Here is a 12,958-nt window from a genome sequence, read left to right on the forward strand (position 1 = left end):
GGCCACAGCTTCAGCAACGCTGTGCCCGGGGATTAGGGATCCTACAGGGACCAACAAAAATACCCTCCTCCTCCTTACATGCACTTCGCACTGTGAGGAGGAGAAGAGAGCGAGCGGATGAAAGAACGGCCGTCACTCGGATCACATCCAAGTGACAGACGTGCTTTACACGGCCCCATAGACTTCTATGGGAGCCGTGCAGCCGGGAGAACGGCCCAAAATAGGGCATGTTCCATTTTTTGATGGCCCGGGCCGTCACAAAATCGGCCGTGTGTATTGTCCCATTTCTGGTTTATTGTTCCTACTGCTTTAGTGTTCAAAACACGGTGGTCACATGGCCGAGAATGCCCGTCGTGTGAATAGGCCTTAGACTGAAGCCCACTGGAGTAAGAGGAGACAAAGCTATTAGGAGGCGCACACCTCTTAATAAGTTTGTTGCTCTATCGGCAGTTCATGCGCCACAATGTAAAATCGACACCATTGACTAGCTGGTGTCGATTTTCCACTTTAACTTATGCCAGCATCTGGCATGAATTATAGTAAATCTGTTGGACCGTGGTTGGTCTCGCCACCTTCCTCTAAGTGCTACTCACTTTTTTAAAAGTGCTCTGCGCCATAAGTTTATTTTATTTTTTTTAACATCAGAAAACTGGCGTAAAGTTGTTCTTAATTTGCCCCCATATTATTTAGAAAATCACAAAAATTTCCATGAAATATGCCTATGTGTGGCCACCCAGTGGTTGTGATATGTACTGCAGCCGGTCCATGGCTATGCTAGCATGTCGCGATATTGTATTGAAATGATTTCATGAGAAATTGTCAGTCCTTGACCAAATTTAAGCAAAGGTAAGAGTGGACACATCTGTACTAAGTCAAACTTGGATATCAGACGAGGCATGACATTCAGAGGAGTGCTGTGGGCCCTATATACTGGTAATCATGGTACCCCCACCCATGACATTCTATGATATCTTTCTTCAGTTTCCAGTCCTGTGCCAGACTATCAGAATTTCTGGACTAACAGATACCATAATTTCTGGATTTACATGATTATATTCCAGGGGCCATTAACAGCATCTCACTGCGGGCCTTTTGTATAAAAACCCAGTGGAGCCGTTGCCCATGACGTCCAATCAAATTCAGCTGTCATTTATTTAAGACATGTTGAAAAGTAAGAACTGTGATTGGATTGGTTGCCAGGGGCTTAGCTAAAGGGGGTGAAGAGGTAGCATTTGATCCCAATATTATAACTGGCACCTGGTAAATGGGGGGCCCCATTATAGATTTTGCATTGGGGCCCTCGGTATGTTCTGTATTATCCCAATCATTTATTACATATTCAGAATACAACTCACCTCCTTGTGGGAAAAACTGAGAGTAAATCTGCTTAAAATTGTCTTCATTGACGATGCCGCTCGGACATTCCTGTTACAAGGGAATCAGACATTAGTTCACGTCGCAATAAAGATCAGGAACTAATCACAGATCAACTCACGCAGTCACCCGGTTCCCCCATGATTTACTTGTCTTTGAACACCCGATCTTAAACCCGCACACCCGACTGTCTTGAGTATTTACCCTGGTATTTTAATGAAAACCTGGGCCATTATATATATGCCCAAAGTATGTGTGTTTATCAGTACATTTTTCTGGCATAAGTGCATAATTTTTAGTCATGGTGGTATTATATGAGTACTGTATGACACTGTATGGTACTATTATTTCAGCAGTATATTGTGGTCTTATTTCAGCACTGTATGGCACTATTATTTCAGCACTGTATGACACTGTATGGCACTCTTATTTCAGCAGTGTATTGTGGTCTTATTTCTGCACTGTGTGGCGCTGTATGGCACTATTATTTCAGACCTGTATGGCACTAGTATTTCAGCACTCTATGGCACTATTATTTCAGCACTGTATGGCACTCTTATTTCAGCAGTATATTGTGGTCTTATTTGAGTACTGCAAAGCGCTGTATGGAACTACTATTTCAGCAGTGTATTGTGGTCTTATTTCTGCACTGTGTGGCGCTGTATGGCACTATTATTTCAGACCTGCATGGCTCTGTATGGCACTAGTATTTCAGCACTGTATGGCACTATTATTTCAGCACTGTATGACACTGTATGGCACTAGTATTTCAGCACTGTATGGCACTATTATTTCAGCACTGTATGACACTGTATGGCACTATTATTTCAGCAGTGTATTGTGGTCTTATTTCAGCACTGTGTGGCGCTGTATGGCACTATTATTTCAGCAGTATATTGTGGTCTTAATTGAGTACTGCAAAGCGCTGTATGGCACTACTATTTCAGCAGTGTATTGTTGTCTTATTTCTGCACTGTGTGGCGCTGTATGGCACTATTATTTCAGACCTGTATGGCACTATTATTTCAGACCTGTATGGCACTATTATTTCAGACCTGTATGGCTCTGTATGGCACTAGTATTTCAGCAGTGTATTATGGTCTTATTTCTGCACTGTATGGCGCTGTATGGCACTATTATTTCAGACCTGTATGGCACTACTTTTTTAGCAGTGTATTGTGGTCTTATTTCTGCACTGTATGGCACAATTATTTCAGCAGTATATTGTAGTCTTATTTGAGCACTCTATGTCGCTGTATGGCACTATTATTTCAGCACTGTATGGCACTATTATTTCAGCACTGTATGGCTCTGTATAGCACTATTTTTTGAGCACTGTATGACACTGTAGGGCACAATTATTTCAGCATATATTGTAGTCTTATTTGAGCACTGTATGTCGCTGTATGGTATTATTTTAGCATAGTATAGCACAGTTATTGAAACACTATATTATTTTGGATCAGTTTGGTGCCATTTGACCAGTGCTTTGCTATCACACTGTATTCCAGCCACAATTATACAATGTTTTGAGTGTATGTGCTGCTGTAATAGCAACCCTGTAAGTAACTCTCCCAGAAACAGCCACATAAAGGTGAGACTATATATAATAAAATAACCAACCATAACCATAATAGTTCACAATTAACTGAAACATGTAGTTCCATACAGTGCCCAAATACTGCCATACAGTGTCCAAAAACTAAAAATGGTCAGATAATACCACATACAGTGCCCATATAACAGTGCTATACTCATACCTCCCAACGTTCAAGTATCACAAAAAGGGACAACCGATGTGGTGCGCGTAGCAATTTTTTATTTTAAGCCACGCCCCTAATCCTACCCAATCCTCGCCTATACACACCTGGTTCACCCCACACAGTATCATACTCCTATAGTGCTTCCCACACAGTATAATGCCTTCTAGCTGCCACCATACAGTATAAAGCCAAAACAGATGCCCCCATGCAGTACAATGCCCACACAGATTCTCCCATGCAATATAATCCCTACACATATGCTCCCATCCAGTATAATGCCCAAACAAATTCCCCCATACAGCATAATGCCTCATAGCTGCCCCATACAGTATAATGCCCCCATAGATGCCCCATACAGCCTAATGCCCTAATACAGCCTAATGCAGTGCTCTTGTAGATAGTGCCACAGTGCCTATGTAGATAGTTCCACACCACCCTTGAAGATAGCGCTACCCCCCTGTAGATAGCGCTGTTGGGACTCCCTCTAGGAGCTGAATCCCCAGCCAGAGCATAGGCCAGGGATTCCGCTCCTAGAGGTAAACCCTGATGTCACTGTCCATATATGGGCAGTGACGCCAGGGGCTACTCCTCGAGCGGATTCCCAATTGCCGACTCTGGCCAGGGATTCCACTCCAGGAGGAGCCCATGACGTCAATGTCCATATATGGACAGTGACCTCAGGGGTTTCCTCTAGGAGCGGAAATCAAGGTCAGATCATAGATAATGGGGATTCCGTTCAATCAGTAGCCACTGAGCCCTGGGGAGTCCTCGGCGAGCGGAGGAGCTCCCTCTGCTCCTCCGCTCTGAACTAATTCTGAGGCAGGGAGCTGATGGTTCCCTGCTTCAGCATTGGGTTCAACTGTATCTGCCTCCTGAGGAAGCACATACAGTTGACAGTGGGAGATACCCCCTGCGGACAGCTCCCAGAATCCGTGACTGTCCCGCTGAATCCGGGACGGTTGGGAGGTATGCCATACTGTTTCCAAATAGCAAGAGGATTCATAAGTTAAAAATACCTCCACCACCTAAATATCTAAATTTTTCTAATACAGTGCCTCAATAATAGCACCACATTTTCAGCTTTTCAAGTTTGTCAATGCCGATATATGAGGAACTTGTAATCAACTCCTGTTGTGGAGGAGCCTCCTGATCAAGGAAACCCAGAGGCGAGCTCCTGGGCCCCAATGCAAAGTCTATAACAGGGCCCCCATCTGACATATATATATATATATATATTTTTTTTTTTTTCATTTGCTTTTATGGTAAATTATCTATTCTAAAATAGTTACTAAATAACATTCTCAAATAACGTTTATTATTTCATTTCAAAGTGGTGTTCAATAGAGACATAAATAAGTAGATAGATAGATGATAGATAGATAGATAGATAGATAGATAGATAGATAGATAGATAGATAGATAGATAGATAGATAGATAGATAGATAGATAGATAGATAGATAGATATGAGATAGATATGAGATAGATAGATAGATAGATAGATAGATAGATAGATAGATAGATAGATAGATAGATAGATAGATAGATAGATAGATAGATAGATAGATAGATAGATAGATAGATATGAGATAGATATGAGATAGATAGATAGATAGATAGATAGATAGATAGATAGATAGATAGATAGATAGATAGATAGATAGATAGATAGATAGATAGATAGATAGATAGATAGATAGATAGATAGATAGATAGATAGATAGATATGAGATAGATAGATAGACTTGAACAAGAACCACACTTCACCACTAGAGGGCCCTGCTCTGATTTGTGGAATATCTTCTACACCTTTCCCATTAGTAGATTAGGTAATTAAGTATTAAACTGCAAGGTCTGTTTCACCAGAAGACATTCAAAGCCGTCAGCTTTCCAAGATCATACAATGAGAAAAGAGGAAAAAAATCAGAGCTCGACCCTGCGCTGACATACACTCCCATAATGAGCTGCGGAGCGCGATACCGCCACCATCTATAATTAACATTTAGACCATTTTGTCAGACTCTGCGCTGCCGGCTCTGAAATCTAAACTCTCCTGCTGGAGCCGATATGGAGAAAAATCCAAACACTGAGGTTTACTTACCGGTCACCACAATTTCCAGGCAAAGTATCACACATAATAGGCTGAGATACATCAGCTCAGCAAACTGTATCACAGCTGATAGAAATAGATACATCAGCTCAGCAGACAGTATCACACATAATAGGCTTAGATAAATCTCAGCAGCACAGAATTTCACATCTGATAGGCTTAGATACATCAGCTCAACAGACATGACCACACAATAGGCTTAGATACATCAACTCAAACCGTATCACACATGATAGGCTTAGGTACATCAACTTAGCAGACAGTATCACACATGATAGGCTTAGATACACCAGCACAACAGATCGTATCACACAATTGTCTTAGATACACAATTAGCTGACAGTGGCACATATGATAGGCTTAGGTAGACCATAAGGAGACAGTATCACACATGCTAGGCTTAGATACCCCAGCTCAGTAGACAGTATCACACATGCTAGGCTTAGATACACAAGCTCAGTAGACAATATCACACATTATTGGCTTAGATACACAGGCTCAGCAGACTATAACACATGATATGCTTAGATACATGATGGGTGATGCATTGTAGACCACACTATCTCATACTCACATTTTTAAAGCCCCTGTACAGAACCTGAAGTTCTTTTTTGGTAAATTTGGATTGTTCTTGTAGTTGCTCCAGGCCCTCTGGACGATGACAAACGGTGGACAACTCAAAGTCATCCTCTATACTGTCTGCAAGAGCGGAGAAGAAACGAGGCGTCAGGATGAGCGGACAACGCAGGTGACGGCTTATTTACATGGATATATACATAATGTACAAAGAAAGGACCCGCCACAATCCTAGATACGGTATACACTCCCTGCACCACGTACACAAGCCCCGCCCAGAAACGCCCACAAAACAGCACAGAAACGCCCATTTGGGTACATTTGCATAAACTCCACCCCTTCGAAATCCACCCACCTACCATGATATCTTCTTATGTTGCTGAGGAGCCTTTGGGCCCCCTCAGGCACCAGGGCCCGGGTGTGACTACTACCTCTGCATCCTCTTTACCCCTGCACTCAGATTTCCATAGTCAAATATAACTCAGACTCTGTTCACACATTCGTTTCCATCAGGTTTCTTTTGTTTTTTAATGGTCGGACCTGCGGCGGTAACAGACACATGACAAGCCCGTAATAATTTAACGGAGGCTTTTTTTTTGTGTCCATGCGTACAGCGGAGGGTCCGTGGCTGCGTACTACAGAGCGGTATGTATTCTGCGTGCCGCCATATGCAGCCGCCATTCGGTACTATATAATAGAGGTAATTCTCCTCTAGAGGCAATATGAGAGACCCATCGAGTGTCCAACGGACCCGTAATACGGCAGCGTGCATGAGGCCTTATCTACAGGTAGTGTCAATGTACCAAGGACAAAAAAAAATGATTGCATTTTTTTTTAAATCCGAATTTCAAATTTTAGTAAAGTAAGTAAAAACACACACAACTCATGGCTAACATTATTATTTGTACTTTAAAAATCAAATACATTTTAATGTAAAAAAATCAAATAAATCGAAATATTTTTGTAATTTTATTTATATGGTATTTTCTTATTTTTTATTCTGCTCATCTTGATTGTGCCGGCGGTAGGAAACATAATAGCAGATGAAACCTCATGAAGAGTGTGCCAGCGGATGTGATATAAACAAGGTAACACGAGCGCGTGACCCAGAATACTACACCCCTCTGACCCGCTGCCAGGGGGCTCGTGTCTCATTACACGGGATTGAAGACGTTCTACATCATGTCGGTAACTTGTCGTGTAACGTCCTCAATCCACTCACAGCAAATCCCATATTAATCAAGAAAATGAAGATTTCATGAATGTCAGAACTTCAGAGAAATGGCGAGCGGAGAACTTAAAATATTTCTTTATAGAATAATTCATTTCAGCATTAATTGTAAATAGGGAATTTGAGAGATTATAAATTGGACAACACAGAGCAAATAACTAACTAAACCTAATAATACAAATAATAGATAGATAGATAGATAGATAGATAGATAGATAGATAGATAGATAGATAGATAGATAGATAGATAGATAGATAGATAGATAGATAGATAGATAGATAGATATGAGATAGATAGATATGAGATAGATAGATAGATAGATAGATAGATAGATAGATAGATAGATAGATAGATAGATACAGTGAAGGAAATAAGTATTTGATCCCTTGCTGATTTTGTAAGTTTGCCCACTGTCAAAGACATGAACAGTCTAGAATTTTTAGGCTAGGTTAATTTTACCAGTGAGAGATAGATTATATTAAAAAAAAAAAAAAAAAAAAATCACATTGTCAAAATTATATATATTTATTTGCATTGTGCACAGAGAAATAAGTATTTGATCCCTTTGGCAAACAAGACTTAATACTTGGTGGCAAAACCCTTGTTGGCAAGCACAGCAGTCAGACGTTTTTTGTAGTTGATGATGAGGTTTGCACACATGTTAGATGTAATTTTGGCCCACTCCTCTTTGCAGATCATCTGTAAATCATTAAGATTTCGAGGCTGTCGCTTGGCAACTCGGATCTTCAGCTCCCTCCATAAGTTTTCGATGGGATTAAGGTCTGGAGACTGGCTAGGCCACTCTATGACCTAAATGTGCTTCTTTTTGAGCCACTCCTTTGTTGCCTTGGCTGTATGTTTTGGGTCATTGTCGTGCTGGAAGACCCAACCACGAGCCATTTTTAATGTCCTGGTGGAGGGAAGGAGGTTGTCACTCAGGATTTGACGGTACATGGCTCCATCCATTCTCCCATTGATGCGGTGAAGTAGTCCTGTGCCCTTAGCAGAGAAACACCCCCAAAACATAATGTTTCCACCTCCATGCTTGACAGTGGGACGGTGTTCTTTGGGTCATAGGCAGCATTTCTCTTCCTCCAAACACGGCGAGTTGAGTTAATGCCAAAGAGCTAAATTTTAGTCTCATCTGACCACAGCACCTTCTCCCAATCACTCTCAGAATCATCCAGATGTTCATTTGCAAACTTCAGATGGGCCTGTACATGTGCCTTCTTGAGCAGGGGGACCTTGCGGGCACTGCAGGATTTTAATCCATTACGGCGTAATGTGTTACCAATGGTTTTCTTGGTGACTGTGGTCCCAGCTGCCTTGAGATCATTAACAAGTTCCCCCCCGTGTAGTTTTCGGCTGAGCTCTCACCTTCCTCAGGATCAAGGATACCCCACGAGGTGAGATTTTGCATGGAGCCCCAGATCGATGTCGATTGACAGTCATTTTGTATGTCTTCCATTTTCTTACTATTGCACCAACAGTTGTCTCCTTCTCACCCAGCGTCTTACTTATGGTTTTGTAGCCCATTCCAGCCTTGTGCAGGTCTATGATCTTGTCCCTGACATCCTTAGAAAGCTCTTTGGTCTTGCCCATGTTGTAGAGGTTAGGGTCAGACTGATCATTGAGTCTGTGGACAGGAGTCTCTTATACAGGTGACCATGTAAGAGCTGTCTATAATGCAGGCACCAAGTTGATTTGGAGCGTGTAACTGGTCTGGAGGAGGCTGAACTCTTAATGGTCGGTAGGGGATCAAATACTTATTTCTCTGTGCACAATGCAAATAAATATATATCATTTTGACAATGTGATTTTCTATTTTTTTTTAAATATAATCTATCTCTCACTGGTAAAATTAACCTAGCCTAAAAATTCTAGACTGTTCATGACTTTGACAGTGGGCAAACTTACAAAATCAGCAAGGGATCAAATACTTATTTCCTTCACTGTAGATAGATAGATCTATCTCATATCTATTTCCAAACTATCTATTTATCTAATATCTATCTATCTATCTATCTATCTATCTATCTATCTCATATCTATCTATCTATCTCATATATCTATCTATCTATCTCATATATCTATCTATCTATCTATCTATCTCATATATCTATCTATCTATCTATCTATCTATCTATCTATCTATCTATCTATCTCATATCTATCTATCTATCTATCTATCTATCTATCTATCTATCTATCTATCTATCTATCTATCTATCTATCTATCTATCTATCTATCTATCTATCTATCTATCTATCTATCATCTCCAAACAAGAGGTCAGCCACACAGCCTCAATCATATGTGGGTGCAAGCCCGCCCAGGTCAGGGCTAAAGGACCTGATGAAAGTAGATCCAAAAATCAGGCAGCACTCGAAGGTATAAGCAAAAATGCTTCTGTGTTGAGCTGCAACGTCGTCTTTTTCTATGGACCAATAAAGCACCATTACTATTTTGCTTATACCTTGGAGTGCTGTCTGATTTTTGGATCGATCTATCTATGTATCGCATACTGTATATCTATCTATCTATCTATCTTGAAAAAAATCCCAGTGTGGGATTGAAACATCGCACTATGTAAGCTGAAATAAATAAGATTGGATTTCCTGCTCATTTATTGAATTTTTTAGAGTGTAGCTGCTTACCTTTATCTATCTATCTATCTATCTATCTATCTATCTATCTATCTTGTGAGCAATGCCGTGAAATCTGGGCCTAAAAGGCCTCATGCACACGACCGTAAAAACTCCCGTTATTACGGGTCGTAATCACGACCCGTAATAACGGGCTCATAGACTTCTATTGGCGACGGGTGCCTTCCCGTTTTCTCACGGGAAGGTGCCCGTTCCGTTAAAAAAGATAGAACATGTCCTATTTCTGGCCGTAATAACGGCACGGACAGTCCATAGAAGTCTATGGAGCTCTCGTAATAACGGGTGGCTACATGTGGGCTGCAGCCATGGAAGCTTCACTAAAGAAAACTCCACCTGTGTTCAGAAACAAACTTACAGCTCAGCCATACTGATTTGTAACTGTGAAGTCCTATTCACGGGAACTGTATTTCTGAGACACATTCCCCATGACCCCCAGAGGATCACCTACCAGAAACCATATCATTTTAAGAGTTGCGATGCTAATGGCTACATACACTCCGCTTTATTCATCACCCCTTTTTCAGTCCGGAAATTAAGTCAGAACAGTAGTTTCTTCCCTTCCCCCTCTCATCCTGGCAGCTAATACATAGCTAATTACTCAGCAGGAGGCACAAATCAGTAGAAAGCTCCTCCCATGCTTAAGAGAATCTGTGCTCCATCCTGAAGCATGATGGGAGTAAAATTCAGACTCCGCAAAGCCGATTTTTAAAAAAAAATCTTTAATGAGGCTCCATTGATATTAGTAACAGCAGTGAGTGGACTTGCCCTTTAAGACCGCATTTCACACTCATAAACAAGTCAGACGTACATACATATAAAAGAAATTAGAAAGTTGTCACTTGCTTTCACTGACTGAGGGAGTGTCGTTAGTTCCGCAACAAGGTAACAGTTTGAGGATTCGCTGCTTAAATGCTATTTTATTTTGGCTGGGAAGATTCCCTGAAATTCACCAGAACAAAGCAAAGTATTAAGTGATAAATTAACACAGCAATGGTATGTGAATGAGGAAAGCAGATAGAGCGCACTGGGGAGTACAACAAAGCACATGCACTGCACAGAATTATCTAATAAAAGGTCAGATGGTACGTCCTCCTGCAGCTTTGACATTATATCTTGAATAATTTTATTCCACTATCGTATCGGTAAAGGGAATCTGCAATGGGAGAACGTCTTTAGTTTGTTTTTCTGTTATGGCCGGTCAGATGAGCGTTATTTATCAGCTTGTGCGCCCTCCTGCAACTCTGACATAATATCTTAAATCATTTTTTTCTATATAGTTAAAGGGACTCTGCAGTGGGAAAACACCTTCACTAATTTGTTCTTCTGGGATGGCTTTTCACACGTGTCAGCTAGCAGCTCGTACGTCCTCCTGCAACTTTGAAATTATATGTTGTATCACTTTAATTTACTATTGTATTGGTAAAGGGAATCTGCAATGGGAGAACATCTTCACTTAGTTTGTTTTTCTATTATGGCCGGTCAGATGAGTGTCATTTATCAGCTTGTACGTCCTCCTGCAACTTTCACATAATATCCTAAATCATTTTATTCTATCTTTAAAGGGAATCTGCAATGGAAGAACTTCTTTAATTAATTTGCTCATCTGTGATGACTGTTGACGAGTGTGATTTATCAGCCTGTACGTCCTCCTGCTACTTTGACATAATATCTTAAATCATATTATTTTACTATTGTATCGGTAAAGGGGCTCTGCAATGGGAGAATATCTTCACTTAGTTTTCTTACCTTTTATGGCTGGTCAGATGAGTGTTATTTATCAGCTTGTACGTCCTCCTGCAACTTTCACATAATATCCTAAATCATTTTATTCTATCTTTTAAAGGGAATCAGTAATGGAAGAACTTCTTTACTTAATTTGCTCATCTGTGATGACTGTTGACGAGTGTGATTTATCAGCCTGTACGTCCTCCTGCTACTTTGACATAATAATGTAAGTAATCTTATTTTTCTATCGTTAAAGGAAATCTGCAATGGGAAAACATTACCACTTAACTTCAGTATTGGCTACTCGATTGTCATTCAGCTTTCCTAGAGCGATCAGTGATATGGGAAGAGGGATGTATCACTGCATTAACATTTTTACAAAAAGTTGGATGACCGCTCCCACAGGACTTGTTATCCAGCTTTCCCATTCTCCTGAATAGCAAATCTGCCACTTTATATAGGAATGCATCTCTAGCGCTCATATTGCTGCATGGTGAGACACATTTCCTATTCAGGACTCTGGGAAAGCTGGTTGACAACTCCATTTCCCTACAGTCATGACCTCCCTATTGAAATTTCATGGAACTTTTCCGGTACTTGGGTTTACTCATCTGGAATCTGACATTCCCAGATTATCCGATGATTCTGGATTAAAATGTAGTTTAGGATTATTTTTTATGGATGCAGAAATTTATCTAGGTGTGTTTTTCATTTTTAAATTTGATCTATAGACAATTTATTAGATAATCCGCTTAATAAAAAGAACATTTACACATAAAACGCAAGCCGTTTCTGAGGAAAATCAGTAAAATCTTTTGATATTTTACAGTAAATCTTCCCATTTGATTAACATTGGTCCTAAATGATCAAAACTGTAAAATCCACCGTATTTGTGTTTGGTTTTTTGAACTTTTATTTTCATTCAGTGTGCTGCAGAACTAATTTGTTTGTTAAATGGAAACCACTAACAAGTTGCTGTTGACAGATCTGTTTTTATATTCTCCAATTTAGGTCTGTGAGCACATACTGCTGTCCTTATTAGACTGTTGTTTGTTTAAGGGTTAAGGAGCTGAGCTGAGTATTCAGGTTGTAATTATAGTGGGGAAAAAATGTTAGATAAGATTAAACAGCCTGCTTGCTGATGGTTTCCACTTTGTTTTTGTGTTTTTTTTGCACAGAATAAGGACAAACTTGAAAATAAGTGAGAACAGCAGCAAAAAGGTAAGTAATATATATTACAAATATGTTGGATTTTATATCTGCTGACTATAGAGACAATGTTAGTCATTGGTGGTGATTCACATCTGCTCAAACAGGTTGTCTCATCACAGGCAACCCCTTTAGTTTCAGAGCCGTGGGTTTGGCAATCAGTTGATCGCCATGAGTCCCACTCCTGAAATCCAAAGAAAACAGTTGATTTTTCTGGGGGAGGATGGTGGCAGCTGTTCATTTTCACTGCAGCGGCCACTACAGGGGAAATGTAGAACTACATGGCATAATACATGGATGGCTCA

The 12,958-nt window shown here is 40.4% G+C and overlaps 1 protein-coding gene across 4 annotated transcripts in view; it reads right to left on the reverse strand.

Moving 5' to 3' along the window:
* Positions 1 to 12,958, reverse strand: part of KCNIP2 (potassium voltage-gated channel interacting protein 2) — a 344,365-nt gene that overhangs the window by 29,245 nt on the left and 302,162 nt on the right. For 3 of the 4 annotated variants that reach the window (XM_075843006.1, XM_075843004.1, XM_075843005.1), the window contains exons 2-3: positions 5,821 to 5,945; positions 1,356 to 1,425 (exon numbers count right to left, since the gene is read on the reverse strand). In XM_075843006.1, the coding sequence (XP_075699121.1) occupies positions 1,356 to 1,425; positions 5,821 to 5,945 (195 nt within the window). Of the gene's footprint in view, positions 1 to 1,355; positions 1,426 to 5,820; positions 5,946 to 10,562; positions 10,659 to 12,958 lie in introns of all 4 variants that reach the window. The other variant, XM_075843003.1, reaches the window with a different exon arrangement.

Source organism: Rhinoderma darwinii, chromosome 11 (assembly GCF_050947455.1).
Source record: "Rhinoderma darwinii isolate aRhiDar2 chromosome 11, aRhiDar2.hap1, whole genome shotgun sequence".
Taxonomy (NCBI): domain Eukaryota; kingdom Metazoa; phylum Chordata; class Amphibia; order Anura; family Rhinodermatidae; genus Rhinoderma; species Rhinoderma darwinii.